General features: G+C 39.4%; 1 protein-coding gene across 1 annotated transcript in view; it reads right to left on the bottom strand.

Annotated features, from left to right (window-relative positions):
* The window catches only part of CAMK4 (calcium/calmodulin dependent protein kinase IV), a 220,055-nt gene extending 198,385 nt beyond the window's left edge, over positions 1-21,670 (bottom strand). The window contains exons 1-2 of the mRNA XM_042945093.1: positions 21,550-21,670; positions 20,494-20,725 (exon numbers count right to left, since the gene is read on the bottom strand). Of these exons, the coding sequence (XP_042801027.1) occupies positions 20,494-20,654 (161 nt within the window). The 5' untranslated portion in view covers positions 20,655-20,725; positions 21,550-21,670. The remainder of the gene's footprint in view (positions 1-20,493; positions 20,726-21,549) is intronic.
* Between the last annotated feature and the right edge of the window lie 1,846 nt (positions 21,671-23,516).

Genomic DNA, 23,516 nt, shown 5'->3' with positions numbered 1-23,516 from the left:
AATGAAAAGTCCTAGAACAATGTCTAATGTAACACCTCTCTAATTTATTTAACCACACAAGCATTCTTTGATCTTACAATTATTAACATCTATGATCGTTAGTTTTAGGTCAACTTGGTTGGGCTATTATTCAGTAAAACACTAGTCTTGATGTTGCTGTGAAGGTATTTTGTAGATCTCATTAACATCTACAATTTGGTGACATTAAGTATAGATTATCCTCAGTGGTGTGGCTGGGCCTCACCCAATCAGTTGAAAGGCCTTATGAACAAAACGGAGGTTTCCCTGAGGAAGAAATTCCACCTCAAGACTACAGCATCAGCTCCTGTCCAACTGTTTCCAGTTCGCCTGCCTGTGTTAGGGATTTCAGGCTTGGCAGCCTCCATATCACATAAACCAATGCCTTCAAATAAATAAATTCAATAAATTAAAAAAAAAACAAGTAAATAAAATTTAATACGAATTATGTTCAAATAAAGTAAAATAAATAAATGTACATGCATGTGCATGTGTGTATGTGTTTTAACTGCTGTTTCTGTTTCTCTGGTAAACCTCTGACTGGTAAAAACATCCCGAGAACTGATGTTTCATATAACTTTCTTCAGGGAACACCACAAATTCCCATCTTTTACAACAGTAAAATCCTATCTCCATAGTATAAGTGTGGAGCTGTGGGACAGCACATGTCAGAACTGTATGTCAGAACTCAATTTAAGGGATGTAATAAATATTTTTAGTTGCTGCTCAACATATTTCATACTAGCACCCACACCCAAGTTGGACTTGCTAAAGTCTTTAAAAGTAGACCCTGAGTGCCATAAACCGAACACTCTTCCCCTTTGCCTCTGGGACTTGTTCAGGTATGGTGGTAACAACAGGCCTATGTCCTTTAGTGCACAGACATCCCCCTGGCCAAACTGATTGGTTCTGCTCATTTAAGGACAGAAGGAAGTGAAGAACCTCCTGGACTGGATGATGATGATTGGTTGCCAACATAAGGACTCCAACTGCTGCATTTCGCTACCATGAGTGCAGCTGGCATGAGGACAAAGGCAATAGATGTAGGATGGAGGGCTAAAATGAAAGAAATGTAGAGACATAAATCTGGGCCCAAGTCAAATCACATGTAAAAGCTGAACACTCTCTATTCTTTAGTAACTTGAGCCAAAAAAATCCATTGTTGAAGACAATCTGAGCTGGGTTTCTTTTGGTGCTTCAATATATATTTGTTCAATTATACTTGCATATAACAGCATCCTAAGTAATAAAAGGAAACATAGAAGAAGAAAAACTAGGAATATAAAAATACAGAAAGCTCTACGGGGGGATATAGATGAACTGGGAAGGGCAGCAAAAGAGGGAAAAAAGTCTGCTAAATGATTAGGTCAATACAAATCACATGCTATCCAACTGTTCTTAGCATATGTAAGAATACATGTGTGGATGAACCTTGAACAGTAGGGCTTCTTAAATATCTTGGAAAATTTGATGAAAGCTATGGTAAGTTGCCTCAGAAAAATTCTTGTACACAAAAAATTTAACTTGCAATTTCAGGAGCTTCATGTAGTCCTAAAATACAGGCAGAGAGGTCTATGCATTGAAGTTACATAGTGGCAGGAAAAACCATCAGCAGTGATGGCTCTTTATAAACAGAGATAGAAGAAAAAAAATTAAAATGTGATTTGGCTGAACACAAGTTATACAAATTAAAATTATTTGTGAGAACCATTTACTCTTGGGATTGATAACTTGATTGATATCAATTGATTATCACATGATTATTTATGATATACACAGCCGATAGAGGTTTTGTGGTGTTATTTACATGAGTAAACTTTGTCCATGAATGTTCAGCATTTCATGGCACAGAAAATATGGTTATCTTCTGGCTTTAAAAAGGGCAAGGAAAAATCTGTTATCAACAGATTCACAGGCAGTTAAGAGGTTTAAAAAGTGAGATCAGTGAATCACTTCGGGAGGTGGGCGTCAAATGGAACTCAACGTTCACTTTCAATGGAAGAATGAGGATAAGAACAAGACCAAAGTTGTTTGAGGAATAAGGAAGTAGCAGTGCGGACTCATGTCAGAGAAGGTAGATCAAGAGAGGAAGCAAACACTTGGCATTGACTACTATGAGAGTATGCAGCCCTTCAGCACGGGCTTAGATATAGGCATGTGAGCAAGAGAAATAAGACATTGACACATTTCTCCCTGTTATTGATAATGAAAACTGCTATTTCTATCAATAATGGCTAAAAATATTTTTCTTATCAGCCAAAACCTAAAAGTTAGGTTTAAAACCTAACTTGCCAGCCTACCACTGTAGTCAGCAAAATTATTAGGGTAAAAAAGAAAAGACAAGAATATTTATTTAATGTAAATCAGGGGCCACCAGCATTAATTAAAATTAAAAATCAACATCCAATATATTTCTCTTATAAATACATTTGAATCATCACTGTCAATAAGAAAATGGGCTTGGTCTCATGACATGTGGAGCTACCATAAAGACACCTCCATGTAATTTTTTCACTTAAGTACACTACATATTGGGGTATTGTATTAATCAATCCATCTGTGCAAACATTCCAATTCCCTGCAGTCAGGAAGAACAAATAAAGGTGATTTATTTTATGTTATGTCTTTTCTCATTTTTAATTAAAGTATAATTGGCATATAATATCCTACTCATTTCAGGGGTACATCATAGTTATTTGATATTTTTATACATTACAAAATGATCCTCAGTATACATCAAGTTACCAAGTTATACAAGTTATACAATATCACTGACTGTATTCCTATGATGTACATTATATCTCCAAGACTTACTGATTTTATAAATGAAATATGTACCTCTTCATCCCCTTCACTTATTTTGCCCATACCCCATCCCACCCTCTGGCAACTGTCAGTTCATTTTCTGTACTTGTGAGTCTATTTGTTTCGTTTCTTTTGTGTTTTAGATTCTACATGTGAGTGAATTCATGTGCTATTTTTATTTTTCTGCCTGACTTATTTCATTTGGCATAATACCCTCTAGGTCCACCCATGTTGATGTGAATGGCAAGATTTTGTTCTTTTTATGGGTGAGTAATATTCTACTTTGTATATGTATAACTCTTCTTTATCCATTCATTCATTTACTGATGAACACTAAGTGATGGACACTTAGACTGCTTTCATATCTTGGCTATTGTAAATAATGCTGCAATGAACATAGGTGTGCATATATGTCTTCAAGCTAGTGTGTATTTCATGTTATATTTTAATGTAGATAGCCTTTTTGAAGTGGGTGCAGCAATGACATTTTGACTGATTTCTTCAATTAGCTGTATGAGAATGAGAATCCTAGTCCCAAAAATTACTCACAAACAGGAACAGAATGTACTCTGGCATGCATACTAGAATCTTAAATGTGACTTCAACACACTTAGGGACAGAAGTTTTTTTTAGAAGGTGAACAAATACTGCCCAAAACGTGAAAGAAATCAAGTGTAAAATATTACCCGGTGTTTAATAGTTTTTGTTACATTTTAATTTTTAAGACCATATCCTCTGCAAAACAATGCAAAAAAATGCAAAAACATAAGAAAGGAAATAGTGCAAATTTAAAAATCACAACCTGTAACAGCTTCTTGGCGATAAGAAATTTTGTATTCTGAGATAACTAAGGAAGTTTAAGGAGGAAGAGCCAATACTGGTTTAGGCCCAGGTTTCTGCAAATGGCACTTGTGAGGAAAGGAAGTGTGTCCCAGAGTCAGAGTGCAGAGACCAAGGTTCTGGTCCCATTTCTACTACTAACCAGCTTTGGAGTGCTGAGTAAGACATGCGTCCTGTCTGTGCTTCAATTTCTTCACCTGTCAAAGAAACACTGGACTAGTTGATTTCTAAGGTGCTATCCACTCTATGCTCCTGCAAACCTAAGTCAAAATCTTAAGAATGATCTAGATGTATGCATATTGTAGTCATGTAGATGCAGGCACAGGAGACAATCATAACATCTTCAGTGTTTTCACAATTTCAGGCTTGACATACTACCACTGTTTTTGAACACAGAAGAGAACCATTATCTATTTACCTCTCCTCATCTCGTATGTCCTCATCAATAATATGCTTCATTGTCCAAGCACAAAGTTCCAGGGACAGCTTCTTCTACCAAATTCAAAGTAAATTCCCAACTGTCTAGTACAACTGTCTAATACAGTTCCAACTGCATGATCTATAATGGCAGTATATTTTTACAAGAATTTTGGAAAATGACTTGAGATGTTCCATTACTTTATATACATATAAGAACTCATCAGTGATGAAATAATAGTTTACGATCTTCCCTACAGAAGAACTGTAAATAATATCTGTAGATATTATTCCCTCCAGGAGGTGGAGCTTAATCACCCTCCTTCCCAAGAGTGGGTTAGACTTAGTGAACTAGTTCCAAAGACTAGATAGAGAAGGGAAAGGGATAAACAGTAACTGTAGAGTGGAGAAACCTGACAAATACCATGGGAACCAAGTAATAAAGGTTACTATCATCAGTGATATCATATGGTATCATGTACCCGTGATACAATGTGACAAGAAAGGTACTTCACCTCTATGGTATTCTTTCCAAAAACTCATAATCCCAGTTAATCATATGGGAAGACAGCAGGCAAATCTAGACTTAGGGGCACTCTACAGGATACCTGCCAGCACTCCCCAAAACTATCATGGTCATGAAAAACAAGGAAAGACTGAGAAGTTGTCACATAGCAGAGAAGGCAGGGAAAACATGACAACTAAATGCAATGGGATTGCCTGGATTAGATCCTGGAAGACAATGGAAAAGCTGATGAAATCTAAATATAGTCTGGAGCTAATAGTAAAGAAAAAAAATTATTATTATTATTCAAATTTAAAAGTATTGCACAATGTGCATGGCATTTTGTGTTTAATACAGCCATGTAATTTATCTCTTTTCTTTGCAATAATCATGTGAGAAAGACACTAGTATTTTCATTCTACAGATGAGGAAAGTGAAGCTCATTACAATTTAAAACATTCATTAACAATAGCTAATAGGTACAAGACGGTTAATATCAGCTATTAAAGAAATGCATGATGAAAACAGAAGACACTCTTTATTTTACCATTTAGGTACCAAGTTAGAGAAATAAATATTTAGGTATGACTAATAGTGACATAATTTAAATATAAGAAGTCTCTTCAACGTGATATGTTTTTCTTGATCAGTGTACACAAACTATAGACTACTTTAAAATATTCCTTCCTATATACAGTTTTTAATATCATTAAGTGATTTCCAGGACTCTATTCTTTATTTCTGAATCATAGTTAAGTTGCAGTAATTCTGGGTCTTGTTATTCAACTTTCCAGTGAAGCATGCATTATTCTGAATAAAAAAATTAATGAATTCATGACAAAGAGTTAAAAGTTAGTGCAAATAAGATCTCAAAGCTACAAAATGATTAATATTTTCTAATTTTAACATCCTTCTTATAAGCAGAGCCCTGTAAATATTACACAGAAAGGCCACCTACAGTAACTATTTTAAACTACTCCAATTGTTCTTTTGTTTGTAGATAATAAAAAAAAAACCCTAAGGTTATACCAAACAATCTTTTCAGTATATGAAATACAAAGAGCAGTAGTCAAATATTTACAAATATTATGATCTCTTTTCTTGAATTGTCTCATGTGAAGCCATGCAGTAAATATCCACTGTTTCAGTGTAGTGTGTCAGCTCCTCATTAACCTAAGAAACATGAACCTTATTCTGAGAATTTACAATTTATAAGACGAAACTGATAGCAACTATCAGAGCAGGCAACCCAGTGCTAAGGAAACACTGAAGAGGTTAATAAATTCAATAAGAGCAAGTGAAGTGATGGTAAACTGGCCCTCAACTACTCATAAACAGACTTCTCAAGGAAATTGTATTTGGAATAAGCAAGTGAAAATGTGATCAAAGACCCAGAAGAAGACTGGGTACTCAGACCTGAGAGAGGTGCCCAAGTGATTGTGTGAGTTGTGCCAGAAAGTAGATCCAACTCCTGATGGAAACATATGATACTCAAGATGGGCCAAGTTTTATTTTTTAATAGCTGAGCTTCCAGCTGGCAACAAAACAATCCTGTGCCAGCTGCTGAGGAAATAATGTGCTGGGAGCTGGCAGGCACTGACCCTTGGAAAGCCAACAGGTATGGATGCACAATGTATACCGAGATGCTAGTGCCTAGAAGGCAGAGGAGAGGGAGAAAGAGTGTGACCACAGAAGAAGTGTCCCAGCCTAGGGTCCGGCAAGGCATGATGTGATAGGGAGCCCATATATACATTTCTATATGTAAATAATAACAGCAACCCAGAGTTAGCTCCATCCATCCTAGATAAACCAAATGCAGGAGCTATAGTCCCTGTGAAGTGAGTCTTTGGACTACATTCCCCAACATCTGGCAGAAAAACAATGGTGGGCATCTGGGAAAGAAGAAGCACATCACTTTTCTCAAACACTGCTTGCCACACTAGTGTAGATTAACTCAGGTTAGTTTTTGAGACATAGCAAGCCACCTCTGAGATTATGACCAAAGTCAAACAGATATCAAAGTGGGGAAAAGGAACATAAGGGTGTCTTAGCTTTGGCTGTCAGAACAAACATCATAGACTAGATGGCATAAACAACAAAAATTTATTTTCTCACAGTTCTGGAGCCTAGAAGTTTAAGATCAGGGGCCCCAGCATGATTGGGTTCTGGTGAGAACTCTCTTCCTGGATTTCAGACATCTGCCTTCCAGCTGATTCCTCACATGGTAAAGAAACAGAGACAGAGAGTATTCTCTCTGGTAGCTCCTCTTATAGGGGTACAGATCCCATCATGAGGGCCCCACCCTCATGACCTCATCTAACCTTAATTATCTTCAAATATCATCACACTGGGCGTTAAGGTCTAAACCTAAGAATTTTGGCAGGGACACAAATACCTCCATAACAGGGGTAGATATAAGAAAAATGGGAGGTACCTGGGCTCTGGTGGGAAAATGGGAGCATGGAGAAATCAGGCAGGGACAGGGAGGTGCTCATAGAGTGAGGTGTAAACGGACCTACAAAAACTAGACCAGGGTGAAGACTGGCCTGCCCTCTGCTCTTTAGCTCTGTCTCTGTCCCTCTTCCACCTACACAGTTTTTCTTTCACCACACTCCCTGGCCACTGTTGTCAAAATACAGATGGAGGGGCACCTGAGTGGCTCAATCAGTTAAGCATCCAACTCTTGGTTTCTGCTTAGGTCATGATCTAAGGGTTCGTGGGATCAAGCCCCGCGTCAGGCTCTGCGCTGACATCATGGAGCTTGCTTGGAATTCTCTCTCTTTCTCAAAATAAATAAATAAAATAAATAAAATAAAATAAAATAAAATAAAATAAAATAAAATAAAATAAAATAAAATAAGAGATGGAGACATACAAATTTTCCAGAATAATTGTTTCAACACTGATACAAATCATGAATGTAAAGTTAATGACCCTAATTGGAAGTTATGTTGAGAAATTATTTATATTTCTGATTATAATTTCTCAACATAACTTCCAATTAGATATCTCAATACATGATTTTAAAATAACACTTCTAAATAAAGACAGACACAGAGAAGAACATTTACATTCTTATCTCCTTCACAATCCCCTCCTTAGCTCTTCCTTTTCCTCCTGGCTCAGGCAGGGCCCATGTTATAAGACTATGTTACAGGACACTGATAACAGATTATGCAGACACAAACAGGTCATAAGTCAAGCTTTTTAAAAAGAATGATTCCTTTCAAAAACAAAACCAGCAGAGTGGGAAAAGCTAGGAAATATCCCTTTCTGCTAAACCCTGTCCTAGATATCACAAATGTCAGCATCTGTATGGTCTGCTAATGGAAGTAAAAATGAGCAAACATAACAGTAAGTACATGTTTCTAACAAGAGGAGGCATTTAAAAAGCACAGAAAAAGAACAGAAATTATCCAAGGATCTTCTGACACATTTACAAAGACTTTGGAGCTCAGAGCCCTACGTAACTCCCAAACCTTCTCTGTCTCCTGAACACATAGTAAGGATCTAAGGCAATCATCCAGAGAATTCAACTGGAAGAAAACACAGATGCACAGATGCTTGTGGCTGTAAGGGACCTTAGAGGTAAATGGTCTAATCACAGAAGGTCACACTATTCCATCAGTCCTTGGGTTCAAAAGGACTTTCCATTGCAGAAGCCGCAGTGGTGCAATTGACTCACCCAACAAGTATTTACTGAGTGCTTACTATGTGTCAGACATCGCACTAAGTGCTGAGGACACGGCAGTGTGTGAGGGGACAGAGACCCAGCCTACAACAGTTTACACTCTAAAGAGAGGGACACAGGCATTGAATAATTTCACAGTGTACTGGTTTAGCAGAGGGTTTCAAAGGACAAACATCCTGAAGAAAGAGAAATTTAAGTGCTGCTTGTTTTTCTGCTATTCACCTAACTCCTCCAATATTTATGATTCACTCACTATTCCTCAAACATTTATGAAACACTCATGGGGGAGCAGGTAGTAAGCTGATGAAGAAAGAACTGACTTAGTAGTGGAGATAAAAGATGAATAAGATATAGGGTTCCTAAAGCATAAGAGACTCTTAAAAACTGAGAACAAACTGAGGGCTGGTGGGCGGTGGGAGGGAGGGGAGGGTGGGTGGTGGGTACTGAGGAGGGCACATGTTGGGATGAGCACTGGGTGATGTATGGAAACCAATTTGACAATAAATTTCATATATTAAAAAAAAAAAAGATATAGGCTTCCTCTGCCCAAGGCACAGAGGCTCTGGTAATGAAGACCACACGGCATTTACCTATCAGGCAATAAATATATAAAAGATATGAGTGCAGGAGCACCTGGGTGGCTCAGTTGGTTAAGTGTCCAACTCTTGGTTTCAGCTCAGGTCATGATCTCATGGTTCATGAGTTTGAGCCCCGCATCAGATTCTGTGCTGACAGCTCGAGCCTGCTTGGTATCCTCTCTCTCTCTCTCTGCCCCTCCCCTGCTCACTCTCTGTCTCTCTCAAAATAAATAAATAAACTTAAAAAAAAATTTTAAATAATATGAGAGCAGGGAGGTAGAAGAAACCTGCTCCCTGGGGTAGAATGACTGTCCTGCAGGTATCAGAAGGATATTTCAGGGCATTTAACAAAAGAAAGTTTCATGCACAACACCACAGAAATATGAAGGGGTCCACAGAGATTTATGGGGTCCTTGAGGCCAAGACAGGCATAGTGGAAAGAGAACAAACACCTGAGTCTGACAAACCTGTGTTTGATTCCCCTCCCCAGCTGCATGAGCTTGGACAAGCTGCTTGAACATTCTGAGCCTCAGGTTCCTCATCTGAAAAAACGGTGCCAGTGTGCTCATCTTGTTGTATTACTGAAATAATTAGCAAGTTACCTAAGACAGTAAACCACAAACACCAAACACTCTGCGCCAATAATTAGAAAAGGAAGCGGTGTGGAATGAGACTGGCAGGCAAGTTGGGGTCAGACTGCTAAAAGCTAGACTATGGTGTTTATCCTTACAGATACCTAATTTGGAATCATTATCCCCTACTCTCAACTTGTGTCCTGTCTGGGGAATGCTATTAAGCACGTGTGCCAGCTTCAGAGCAGAGTTTTTGCATACGTGATCTCATTTCATCATCATAGCAACCTTGGGGAGGATATAACACCATGACCTTCATTTTACACTGAAGGCTAAGTGAAGTTCAGTGTTATGCCTAAAGGGACACAGCCATCAAGTAGCAATTTTCTCCTGCCTGTTTTCCTGCCCACATCCTGCACCATCTAGTTTCATGTCTTCTCTTAGTGGCTGCCTTACTCAGCAGTCCTCCTTCACCTCACTGACTCAACTATTCAGAATGGCCTGCTTGCTGTCCAGCGTGGAAGCCGCCCTAAGTAGCTGCCTTGCCCACCTCTCCCCTTGGGTTATGGTTCCCGGGGAGGATAACTCACTCACTCACTCCCCTCCACTGCCTAGGCGCCTGCTCAAACCCGGACTGGTGCTCTGCTGCCCCCTCCTGGCCTGGGCCGGAACCTCAATTGCTCCCTGGGGTCTTCTGCACAATCCTGTCATTCCATTTCCTCAGTATCTCAAGATTTAAAAGAACTGTACTGGTTTGCTGTAGATTATCCTGATACTTTCCTCAGCTCTCTATTTAACTAATGTGTCATACACACATATGAAAAGCTCTGTTTATTATGGTTTTAGTTTGCTTCTAGCTACAGGTTACACTCAGGAGAGCTTCTCAAGTGTTTACCTCATTGAATATTATTAGCTTACATGTTCATGTTCAGGGGAAAAGGAGAGGAAGGACTCAGAGTCCTTTAGTGGAGACACTAAAAATGTTTCCGCTCACACAAGAAATCTTCAGAGGCCTATTATGATTGAACACTTTAGGCCAGGCTGACTTATTGAATTACATATTTTGAATTTGGTCACATTTAATAATACAGTCTTATTTTCTCAGTGGTTACCTTAACAGGGAGTTTGGGGGAAAAATACAAGATTCACTTGAATGAATAGATAATAGTATACTTAAATCCTGTCAAAGATTAACCTTGGACTGACTAGCTGTCACACCCAACGAACAACTTTGTACATCTGTTAGAGCCTCAGATGGAAGGTTGTCACTTAGTTAAAATAGTCACTAACTATTCAAGACAGTACAGTCAGGCACACCAAGATAAAAAAAAAAAGTGCAATGAAGGAGAAAATGCAAGCAAAGGTCCCTCTTAAGCAGTCCATAAAGACTTGAAGTAGGGAGAAATCATTCAAATGCACTGTAGATGGCAATAAATGTGTGATCACAGTTACAGGTTTGCAATCCCTTTCCTACTCTTTTTTGTTCTGGTTTGTAATACTAGTCAAGTTCTGTCTACAAGCATGACATAAGTTAAAGAAAGTACACTTTTAGCAAAGAATGCTACTGCAAACTAATAGAGAGAACAGTTAAAAACATGTCATGTCCATTACCTTTTCTAGAAGGCCATTTTAATCAGAGGGTTGTTCAAGTCTAGCCTTTTTTATCTTTTAAGAAATATTCTGTATTTTTGCACCTGGTAAATTTTTCAAACATATGACCCTGAAGTATGACTTAAGAAGTAATTAAGTAATGACAATGCATTTGTTAACAGGGTTAAACTCAATATCTGAGCCCTAATGACCACAACTCTTCAAGCACTGACCACCAAACACTCAGCTGCCTACAACAGCAGTTGTAAAATATACCATGAAGGAAGTCAGGTGTATTAAAATTGAGGTTCTTGCAAATAATATGCATTTGGTGCTCAACAGTAAGGAAAAGCAAAATTCATTCAACCCTCTGCTTGATGGGCAAGCTGTATTCTTTTTCTCTTCTCTGCTATATGACTTCTTTAGTTACAAATGCAGTAAGTTCTTATCAAAACCTCTTATCAGATAGTCTTAAAATGCATAACAAGTGCCTATATGTACCCACTTCCTCTTTCTGCACAAAGACACATCTTGCCACATGTTTTCTTTTTTGTTTGCATTTTTATCTACATATCTGCTTTAAAGTCATGTTCATAAAGTAGAACGTTATTTAAATATAAGTAAAGAAACTGATTTAGTATCCACTTACAACCACCATTCTTTGATCCAATAATCATCCAAGAAGATTTTTTTAAGAACATGCTCCCAAGTTATGTATATTTATGTACTCACGGATGATATACATGTACTACTGAACCCATCTGTAATGTGCTTTTTAAGATATCTAAAAGCAAAAATTAAAAGCAAAATTTAGAAATAGATTTCTCTAATACTTTCTTGTAGCACACCCTCCATGTGGGCATCCCATTTTAGTCAAAATATATGTGACCACTTTTGTTTAGCTCTTAAGTCTACTCAAAAGAAAAAAAAGAAAAATTCTATTTTTTCAAAAGATGGTTTATTTAAACAGAGTCTCAATTTAAAGGACATTAATTAGTCTACCTGAGATTTATGCATGGCACATAGAAGGATTATTCAATACACAGATAATATATTAGTCAACAGAGAAATTCATTAATTACACTTTACTAGTGAGGGGCAAATCTTTTATCAACAGTTTATTTAGCATATTATTTTTTTACGTTTTTTATTTTTTTGTTTTTTACTTATTTTGAGAGAGAGCATGAGAGGGGCAGAGAGAGAGAGGGAGAGAGAGAATCTCAAGCAGGCTCTGTGCTGTCAGCACAGAGCCCAATACAGGGCTTGATCCCACAATCCGTGAGATCATGACATGAGCCAAAATCAAGAGTTGCCACTTAACCGACAGAGTCACCCAGGTGTCCCAGCATATTATTTTGTAATGCACTGTCACTTCAAATACAATAGAAGAAAGAGCAACATGAAATCTATTTCATTATGAAATACGAAATAAATTATCCTCCAAGAAATAATCTCTGGATGTGAACACTGATTTTCAAAGGCATAAATGATGAATGGAACTAGCCAACTTGCCACATGGGTAAAAACTGTTAACTGTTCCAGTTTCAACAGATGTAAAAAAAGGAGGAGTCTGCATTTAATACTTGTGCCCACTTAAAAAACTAAGATCAAGTTGACATTTTCAAAGTGAAAGGGAGATTCAAGGTAGTTTCTTGAATAAATGAAGACTTCATATCATTTTAACCTGAAATTTTCTGGTTACTGAGAGGAGTAGGATTGTAACTTAACTGTTCTATGTCAGAGTTCAGCAAATCACAGGCCAAGAGCCTAATATGGCAGTCACTTGTTTCTGTACAGTCTGCAACGTAAAATAGTTTTTACATGTTTTAATGGATTTTAGAAATCAGAAGAATAACATTTTGTTCTGTGAAAATTATATGAAATTCAAATTTCATGGTCATAAATAGGGTTTTATTGGAACATCACCATGTGCACCTGTTTCTGTGTTGTCTATGGCTGTTTTCACTCAGCCATCACAGAGTTGAATTGCCACAGAGACCGTATGGTCCACCAAGCCTGAAATATTAACTGTCTGTCCCTTTATGGGGCTCTTTATTAGGTCTAGGTAATTGATCTCAATTACTTCCATCCTACACTTCCCCTTTCTTATCTCATCCCAGGTTGTGGGTGTCTTTCTCCCTTCCTTCCCTCCCTCCTTCTCTCCATCCCTCCTTCCCTCTTACCACGCGTTAATAGCAAGTTCTAGTCCCACAACATAACCCAAGATACAGCTACTTATATGGCCACCTTTTGTTCTCATAATGTTTACTTTCTCTTTATCTGCAATTTTGGTTTTCAATTGATAAAGACACAATCATGTTTTTTTTTACAGGCTCTCTTTGGCCTGACATCAACTTACCTTCCCAACTTTATCTTTCATGACAATAGTCATGTTTTATAAAGTTTGCAAAATAAAATGTGTATCCTGCATTTTTCTGCCAGTTTTTGCCTTTCCTTAGAATGTACTTTTTACCTGGTATGCCCTTCACCAAAGCTCTACCTGTTAAAATCCTGCTGAATTTCAAGGTTCACCCCCTTGCATGAAGACACCACAACCCTCCCAGTAGGAATTAATCACTCCATCTTTAGACTGCGGACATTGTCTGATCCCTATCTCATATTAGTTTTACTTATTTATCTCAGATTAAATTTATTGTTGTAAACTACACATCTGGAAGCTAATATATAGTGTTCTGCTCATCGTATTCATTCATAACCCAGCCCCCTTGCCCTGCCACACACACTACCAACATACATTGCCTAGTTCATAGTTATGCAAAAGGTGAGAGCTGTAACAGAGAGGTCTTGAAGTGGCACAAAGGCATCGAATTGAATAGCAAAGAATAAAAAAATGAGAACCTCATTCTCTTTTCAACTGTTTTTTCCATTTTTCTGATTGCATCACAAAGAAATCCTCAATTTGTGCTACTGTGGTTTTACCACTGCTAATCTTTGATAATCTCCCTTTTTAACAAAGAGAGAACAATCCTAAGGCTTGGAGCCTTTTGCAAAAAAGCAGTTGTAGCCCCAGTTTAATAAAACTGCTTTGTTTTTATTGCAATTTATTTTTATAATTTGCTTCTATTTATGGCATGAATACAACTTAATGAAATTTAATTTCAATTTAATGAAAATAAGTACTCTCAATTAGTAAATTTAGGTTAATTTTTAGACAAAAAATATTAAGCAAATTATAGCACAGGTGATAAGCACATATGACAAAAATCTTAATGGTATTACATAGAAATGGGAGAAACATTTGGTTGTAGCAGATACTCAATAAAGTCAAAAGATTTCAATCCACCAGCCTCCTTGTTAACCTTCTACATAACTAAAGAAACTCACGTAAGAGACTAGCTTCAAGCTTCTGAAACAGTGGTTCTTAATATATCTAGAGATATATTTACTTGTCATATCTTGGGGGTTACGAAGGAGGGTTGCTTTTGTCATCTAGTAGGTAGAGACTAGGGATACTATTAAACATCCTACAGTGCAAGGAGAGCCCCCAAAGAAAGAATTATCTGGCCCCAACAGTCTATGGTGCCAAGGTCAAGAAATCCTGCTCTAAGAGAAAAGAGAAAGTTCTACATGTACTATCCTTTGTCAATTGTTATAAATCACCCTGTGTTCAGCACTGCTCCTTACCTTATATGCTCTTTGCCATTGGTAAGATTACTGAGGAAAATCTCCCACCCAAACCTTTCAGTTTTATATCATCCATATACCCACTGCCCCCAATTAGCACTCAGAATTTAAAGATGGACTTTATTGGAGAGTCCACATCCTTTATGTGCTAACAGTATACTCTCAATATGTAGATCTAACTTCCTCATTAAGCCACAGGAATTATGAGATTTTCAGATGACCATTACTCAAGAGAAAAAAAAAAAAAAGACTACACTAATTTGAGTAAAACCTTGATTCTAGCTAGCTATTGATTTCATGATTTCACTTAAAGTTACTCTTTGGCCTGATTTATATGGTTCAGGGACTCAAATATATTTTGCAGAATAAATCTGACCTTGAAATTTAAAAAATGCAATTTTTTATTGGATATATTAGCTATGTTAGCTTTCCCAAAAGGGAGTCTAAGCAGACCTACTTTTTTTTTTTTAAAGAACTACTTTTTAAGCTAGACAAAAAACCAAACCAAAACAAATAAAAAACATTAACATAAAACAACTAGCAATTGAAATAACTATCATTTGGCACTTTATTCTCAAATGTATTACTGCAAACACATAATACAGACATTTATTCTGAGTGTAAAGTGTTTACAAGAAAGTTCTTTGAAGCTATTTTGTGGTTAGTGTTTTGTTTCTCTTTCTGTCTCTCTTTTTTTCTCAAGTAAAGTTCCCTAGAACAGTTTAGCAGTAAATAGCACCTGTGACTTATTTTTTTTTTCAAATTAGGAGTTATTTTTACTCTGTAACAGTATTTAAACATGGAAAACTAGTGTATTCTTAAAGTAATGACCCTATCATAGTCGTCGTTTAATTTTGAGGATCTTTACAATGAGTATATTTCCAAATTTAGCATTTACTATGTATTAACTTTAGTGGTTAGAATACCTTGGAGGCATTTTATGCCTTTACATTCAAGTTGATTTAACTCCTAATTCTGAGATGCCTGTGGTAAAATGATAGTGAAGGTGAAACTGAATCCCTTTCATTTCAGAGCCACAAAGCTCTCTGCCAACAGAAAAGCAGCATTATTTTCAACACCTACAAGCTACAGAGGTGACAGTTATCAGGACTCCCACTGTGAAGAAAGAAAACCAGCACACAGCGAGATTATGGTTGCACAAATTTTAGGGACAAGATAAACAAGCTACCAGATTTCCCTTTCCCTAGGGTCATGTACCCTGTGCCTGGCCCAATTCATTATCATTCACTCACTCCCTCTAAAATCATTTGTTGAGCACCTGCTGAGTAATGAGCACTGTGCTAGGCACTGAGCACATGACAGTGAGGCAGCCAAATCCACAGACTACCTTCTGGGAGCTTATAGTCAGTGTTCAAGCATGTGCAGCCCAGCTTTCTACTCTCCCACTTGCAATCTCGCCTCTCACCATGCTCCTGAGTCAACTGCATGAGAAAAGAATTGGAAGCACAGAGAACAACAGAGGGACTGAACAGCTATATTTTTAATTTCTAGTCAGATCCCCAAAAGAGCTTAAGATATTAAGCACAGTGTGGGTGGCAAGAGATCCATAACCAGCAGTATATTCTGGATCTGCTGTGGGGTCCTAAAGGACTCTGTGGGGGAAAACCAAGGGTATGAGAGGTACTGGCTAAAAATGGCTCAGGAAGGGCCTCGAACAAAGAGAGGGAAAGGGAAAGAGAGAATCTGGTTCCTCACCAGCCAGGAGCACTGGTTAGAATGCTTTTGTTAGAAAATGCATACTTTCCATGTTTCCTTACAGGAAGTATCTGCTGGCTATTACCCAGGGCCAGGGTTAAGTATTACCAAGTAGAATACACAAGTGTTTAGGCCTTCGAATTCCTCCCCTATACAGTGACGGTGCTCCTGGCCTAGCATCCTGCCCCCACCCCCCACCCACAGTTATTTCAAAGTATAGTGCACCCAGCATATCTTGGGGAGACATTAGAGTTTTTCCAAAATATTTGGAAGGGAAAACCCAATGAGGACCTGCAGACAAAGACAGGACTTTTCTCTATAGAGATGTGGAAATGGAGACCACACAGTGTTACTAGTTGGTCTGCAGGGCATTTTTCAAAAGGAGTCTTCCTCATGTTTTAAACTGGCATACACAGATTTATGGCCTAAAACAGCATTTTCACACTGAGTCACAATCCATTAGTGAGATGTGAAATCATGTGGATTCAGCCAATATTTTTTAATGAAATAGAATAAAATCAAACAGCATAGAATAGGAAATATTAGACTACATTGTTGGTAATAAGAATATACATTGTTTTATGAAACTTGTTTCCTTTCTATACACACATACTTTCTATTCTATACATACCTATATCTCACTACCTAAATCTGTTTGGTTCCTAAGCAATAATATATATTGCAAAGGATCCTATAAAACTCTGCTTTAACTCGGTTGCCATATAAATGTACTCTCTTAAACTGAACAGCAGTTTTGGTGGGGGGAGGAGGGGGCGGGAAATGAAATTCACTAGTCTAAAGAAACTATAGTTAAGTAGAATGGAAATTTTTAAAAAATGTATCCCCAAATAATTTAACACACTCTTCTTTTGTACTAATTATGTTTCATTTGGTTTCCCTAAACTTTTGTGTATGGGGATACATCTAGTTTTGCTACAAACATTCTTTCAGTCTCCTGTTACAGAGAGAAACACAAGGTGGGAAATAACTAAAAACAGGACATGGGTTTGGATGCACAAGGCCAAATCCCCACCACAGGGCAGCCCAGGCCAAATCCTGTCCCTCCATGCGCCAAACCACTGGACAGAATCTGGAGAGAGGCAGGCTCTTTTCTCCCATAGAAAAGCTTTTAAAATGCCAATTTCTCAAATCACTGGGCAAAGCACCAACTGCTCTCTAGGATAGGGAGCCCTAAAAAGGATCATGGCCAACTTATATTTATAAGCAGAACTGAATGTGTTGGGTCATCAAGGTTTTTGTAAACTTTTTAACAAACTCTATAAACAAAGCAGTATTTTCAACTGTGATTTTAGAAAAATTAAATTAGTTTGCCTGATACTCTTAAATAATCCTTCTTACCCCTACTCCTCACCCTTATCCATATATATCTGTATATATTAGAGAGAGAATAAAATAATAAAATAAAATAAAATAAAATAAAATAAAATAGCTATCACATGGCCTTGGGCTACCTGTGAAACAGTGCTGCCAGCACTATCCAGAGGCTTCAACTAGCTTTTATTGAGCTCCCTAAAATTTCCAAATATATCCTCAGGGTGTGTTTCCCTAATAGTCACATGTCCAATCTTAATTCAGGACTCACCAGCTTGCAACAGATAATTGTAACAGAGGAATGACTACTTACAAATGAACTTAATCTAGTGGGGACTGTCTACACCCTGGAACTAACCACAATGGCGCCCCACAACACCAAGGTCATTATTCCCCTAACATCATAATGACAACTGTGTTACTAATGAATTAACTATTTTGGCCTTAGAATCACCGAGTTCAGGCAGATTTGGCTCAAGACTGGGAGTTAAGAGAGTAAAGGCTTAAAACCAACTGAGTCTCAACTTTATCATGAGTGGAGGAAGAAAGAGGACTTTTGTCAGTCAATATCTACAATTTTAATTTTTTGCATTCTCTGGCTATATAGATTCTTAGTTAATTGTATCTGTAACATTAGTTGCTTTAAGGTTTAGGCTTATCTTGTTGAAAAAAATAACTTTGATCATTAAGTGACATTTCTCAAAGTCTCAGCCAAATGGAATAAGCATGCACCTTGCCCATACTGCCAGCTACAGAGAACTTACCCAATACACATGACTACCGAAAAGCAGCAAGAGAAAGAATTTTTAGATCTCTCAAAATATTTTAATTCTGTGATTTTCAAGGTAATCAAACAACTTTGCAGAGTGAGAATCTTAGCAATATATAAATGATTTATATTTGTGTTGCAAATTTTACTGCAATTATAGCACAAAGCTTTTTTTTTTTTTTTTTTTTTTTTTTTTTTTAATAAACTTCAAGTTCCTTAGGTTTTCCCTGTGAAGTCTACCATCCCATAGACAGGTACAATTGGCAGTTTATTTCTTTTTTCTAACCACTTTTCCATTCCTCAGATTAAGGAAATTTCTTGAGTTTCCTGATAGCAAACCCTATTCATTTAACTGACTGAGCCACCCAGGTGCCCCTAGCAAACCCTATTCATAAAGACATCATGTGCTAATGATAAGTCCGAATCAATTAGAGGCCTCTGGGGTAAATTTACTCAGAAAGCAGTTAGATTTGGTGGTGGGGCAGTCCCTTTAGCACCAGGAGGCACTTCCTCTACGAGGTGGCAGTTTCTAAAACACCAGGTAAACAATTGTAAGTAGATTATCTCTTAAATCAGAAATTTACACTGCTCCACTGCAGCTCACCACACAATTGTAAGATTCAAAACTGAAAGGAGACATTTCACTTCCAACCTACTAATGAATGCATACAACAGCACATCTTCAGATGAACAATGAAAATTTTGATCAAAGTAGGCTATTTATATGCATACTGCTCAATGCCCAAGTATTTTAGAACATTTTTAAACAATGACAATTAAATTTTCATTCTGAAGTTTTGCCTTTCTTGCACACCTTCTGTATTCCACGAGCCATTAATAGTAGTGGCAAATGGAGGGGGGGCAGGGTAGGTAATCCTTACACATTCCCACCAAGTACCAACATCCATAATCCTGCACTGTGGTCTCCAATTGCATTAAAAAAAATTGGGGGGGGGGCTCTTATCTAAACTCTTTCCAACAGAAAGAGAGTAGAAAATGAAATTGCAGAGAAGTATTAAATACAGAAGCTTCAACTTGTCAACACTTGAAATTACATTTTCAGATTCCCTATCTTAAAAGGCCTGGATCTAAAATGAGTGTTGAGAAGAATTCTTACCTATGGATAACAGAAAGGCAAGAAGGAAAAAGGAAGAAGAGAAGGGGAAAACAAACAAACAAACAAACAATTTCCAGTGTATAAAAACATGAGAACATATGGCATCTTCACATTGGCCAACCGCTTTCTACCTGTTTGGATCTTCAGAGGAGGGATGAGGGACACTTCTGCAACCCCAGAGAGATGGCTTTCTGCATACATAATTTAAATAAATCACTCCAGCTTGAAAGAAGAGCAGCAGAACTCTTCTAATTACCACTGCCTGGACCTCATGTGCTGCTTTTTCTTTAAAGCCACACTAGTTCATTATTCTGACTTCAACTCTCTGAAATGATTCATTCTCCCCTTCACTCCTGAGCAGACTCTGCAGGGAAGCCAGTATTTAAGTTTAATTTCTAGTGCCACTTGCTTTGGAGAGTTGGATGAGAAGAAGGAGGAAGAATCTAATTTAATAATTCTGTCACTGTTTGGAGGCGCACCCTCCGCCCCTACCCCCAAAAAATAACTCGACAAACAAGACCCTCTGGCAAGCTATAATCGTGAGCGAAGACACCAATCGGGAAAGGAGGGCCCACGTGTGGTGGGAGCTGTCACCCAAGGCAAGTGGCAGCCGGCGAGGAGGAGGGAGAGAGGGCGGGAGAGAGGCTGCTGCTTGCAGCTGCACCGGCCTGGGCGCTCCGAGAGAGACCCGACTCCAACTGGAACGTGCTTAGCTCTCTCCTAGACACTATGCGGGGAGAAATCAAAGGGCAGGGAGGCTGGATCCCGCGTCTTCGGGAGCTGCCCCTCCGAAAGAAAGGGACAGTCCCCGGAGCGCGCCGCGGGCTTCCCCAGAAGAAGCCCGAGCTCGCGCACAGGACGCGCGGCTCCACCACGTCCAGGGCGCCCCCCGCCTTACCGTCCCAGCTCCGACTCCACCTCGAAGAAATCGCTCAACGCATCCCTGTTGGAACCTTCGATCCAGTAATCCGGGACGAGGCTCCCGGCTCCTGGGGCCACACTGGCGGTGACCGAAGAGCAGGACGAGGAGGAGCACGAGGGCACCGTGACTTTGAGCATCTTCGCGGCGGGACTCCGGAAGCCGCCACCACTGTCGCCGCCGCTGCCGGAGCGAGAAGCCCCGCCGCCGCCTGCGAACGCAGGAGCAAGAGGTGGCGTCCTTCACACACACACACACACACACACACACACACACACACACACACACACACACACACACCCACCCACCGCCGCCGCTGCCGCCGCCTCCCCCGGCGCCCTGGGCCGCGCGCAGGCTGCGGCTTTCCTCCTGCACGCTCAGGAGGGAGGGAGGGAAGGAGGGTGGGTGAAGGGGGCGAGGAACCCGGAGAGGGTGTGGAGGGAGAACCCGGTCGCTGTCAGCCGGAGAGGAGAGGCGGAGGCACTGCAAAGGAGAGAGATTCCCTCCCCCTTCTCTCCCTCCCTCCCCACGTCCCCTCCTCCCTCCGCCGAGCCCTTCCAGCCCCCTCCCTTTTTTCCTTTCTCCCTCCCAGGCTGTGGCTGCGGCGGTGCCGGCAAGGGCGGCTCCGGATGCGGGAGCTTGGGGAAAGCACGAGGACCAGAGCATCATCCCACGCGCCCTCCCGCGGGAGCCGGGAGCCTGGAAAGGACCGCTCGCAGTGGGACGCTCGCTCCAGGAGTGGCGGGCGCCCAGCGCTCTCTGGGAGCACAGGGGTCTGGACCACCTAGCAGAAGGGTGAGAAAGCGACCTGACTGTTGTTGGCGCCACTCATCCCTCCCTGAGCGCGTCCAGGTGGCGAGTCCCTCCCACCTAGCACCAGCTAACCAGCCATCCCTTGTGCGTCCCTCTGTCAAAGCTTATACTGGCGGCTGGGGAGGGTGCCCTGTGGTCGCCGATCTCCCAAGGCTCCTGTGCCCGGCCCCAGGGAAAGCTGGAGGATAAGGAAGCACCTGGGTCCACAGTGACCTGACTCACCTTTGAGTGAGTCTTCAGTTGGATGAGATGCTAGGGTGCTGCCGCTGGCACTGCCTCCTTTAGCACTGCTGGAGCTCCTGAAAGGGCAGGTGTTTGCCTTGTCTAGTTCACTCCCAACCCTGAAGCTAGAACAGAAATGATCCAGAGAATTACAGGTCTGGAAGGGCCCTCTGCAAGCCTTAAGGCAGGACCTGTTCCCATTCATGACAGAGAAGATTGCTACATTTAAAGCACTTTCCTCCTCCCAAGAGATGTGCCCCATCACAGGCATTCCACTGGCTGTCTGCCAGCCTTCAGGCTAGTCTTCCAAATACTGGTTAAATGTATATCATTTATATTTCTACCCTTGAAATTTTTCTTTCCAGATTTCAGCAAAGATAAACAACAGTCATATTCTGTAATAAATCTTTATATATATATAAAGTTATTACATCACACCTATTTCTGACTAAATAACTATGAGGCCCTTTCTTTAACCTTTCCTTCACAGGTGTTACTTTCAGTATTATTATTATTATTTTTTACTTTCCTCCAACACGCACTAAACTCTTCTCATGTGTTCCCATCCCTGATAACACGGTAAACACAGTCCATATTCTATAATTTATTGATTTATTTCTGGTTCTTAAAACCTTTCATGCTATATTAGTGAACTACAAAAAAAAATCACCAAATAGTGATAGGAATATGATCCTTAGTTGATTGGAAATGAAAAAATAAATATAAAAACTATTCCTCACAGGTAATTTTATGAAGATGAACATATGCTCAATTTACAAATGGACTAAAAATAGTAAGTATATGTACATTCATACAAATTCAGTGTCATTTTCAGATGAAAATGCTCATGTGACATTATTTTTCAGAGAATGAACTCCATAATCTTCATGTTATAAAATCAAGTTCGGGGGCGCCTGGGTGGCTCAGTCGGTTGAGCGTCGGACTTCAGGTCACGATCTTGGGGTCCGTGAGTTCGAGCCCCGTGTCGGGCTCTGGGCTGATGGCTCAGAGCCTGGAGCCTGCTTCCGATTCTGTGTCTCTCCCTCTCTCTCTGCCCCTCCCCCGTTCATGCTCTGTCTCTCTCTGTCCCAAAAATAAATAAACATAAAATCAAGTTCGTATGCAAAGCAAGTAAATTCTAGTTCTCATGAAGTAAGTGTCCCTTGGCTTGCACTGTCTGGTGGAGGAAGAGCATGAAGTGGTTGCTAGGCCATTTTTATTCACACTTCTCTGAGGCAAGTTCTAAAGTTGCAGCACTACATGCACATACTTGTCTGTTGTGAGCAATTCTTTTACAACATAAGTCCAAAGCAAGCACATTACATTGCAGGAGATGATAAGTCTTTTTACTCTTGCTATTTTGGGGAACAATAGCTAGAGAAACATCATTTCATGGCACAGAGGACATTGTAGAGTTGATATTTACATTCAACACCGGTTTAGTCATTTGATACCTATGCTTTTCAAAACTGACTTTTGTAAAAGTACTATCAACTGATGTTTCAATAGAGGGTATCTGGTTTAACGAATCAGTTTACGTTTATTTAAAAACAGAAGATGAAAATAAGTGTTATTTTAAAACATGTGGAAAAGGACTGAACCATATGATTTATCTTAAATATCATCTAAGATGACCAGAAAAAGAACAAAGGCATATGTCCATAAAAAGAAAGGGAGAAATAGTATCAACTAAATCTCAGAATCTAAGAACAGATGGAAAAATAGTAACTGACTTAGAAGACTGGGTATACTCAAAACCCAGATTTGTAATGGGAGAAGCCAATAAAAAGAAATCTAATTCTTACCACAGAATTCCAGAAATGCTTAGGAATTGACTACCAGATCTTTCTAAAGTTGGGGCAGAGAATAAGACATTAGTTGAACACTTTCATAAGAAGTTCTTAGGCCCCTATATTTCTTCTTCTACCATTCACTGCCAAAAAACACACTTTCTTTTCCAAACCTTT

The sequence above is a fragment of the Panthera leo genome, chromosome A1 (assembly GCF_018350215.1).
Source record: "Panthera leo isolate Ple1 chromosome A1, P.leo_Ple1_pat1.1, whole genome shotgun sequence".
Taxonomy (NCBI): Eukaryota; Metazoa; Chordata; class Mammalia; order Carnivora; family Felidae; genus Panthera; species Panthera leo.
Note: the sequence above shows the minus strand (reverse complement) of the source record. Positions and strands in the feature narration are given on the sequence as shown.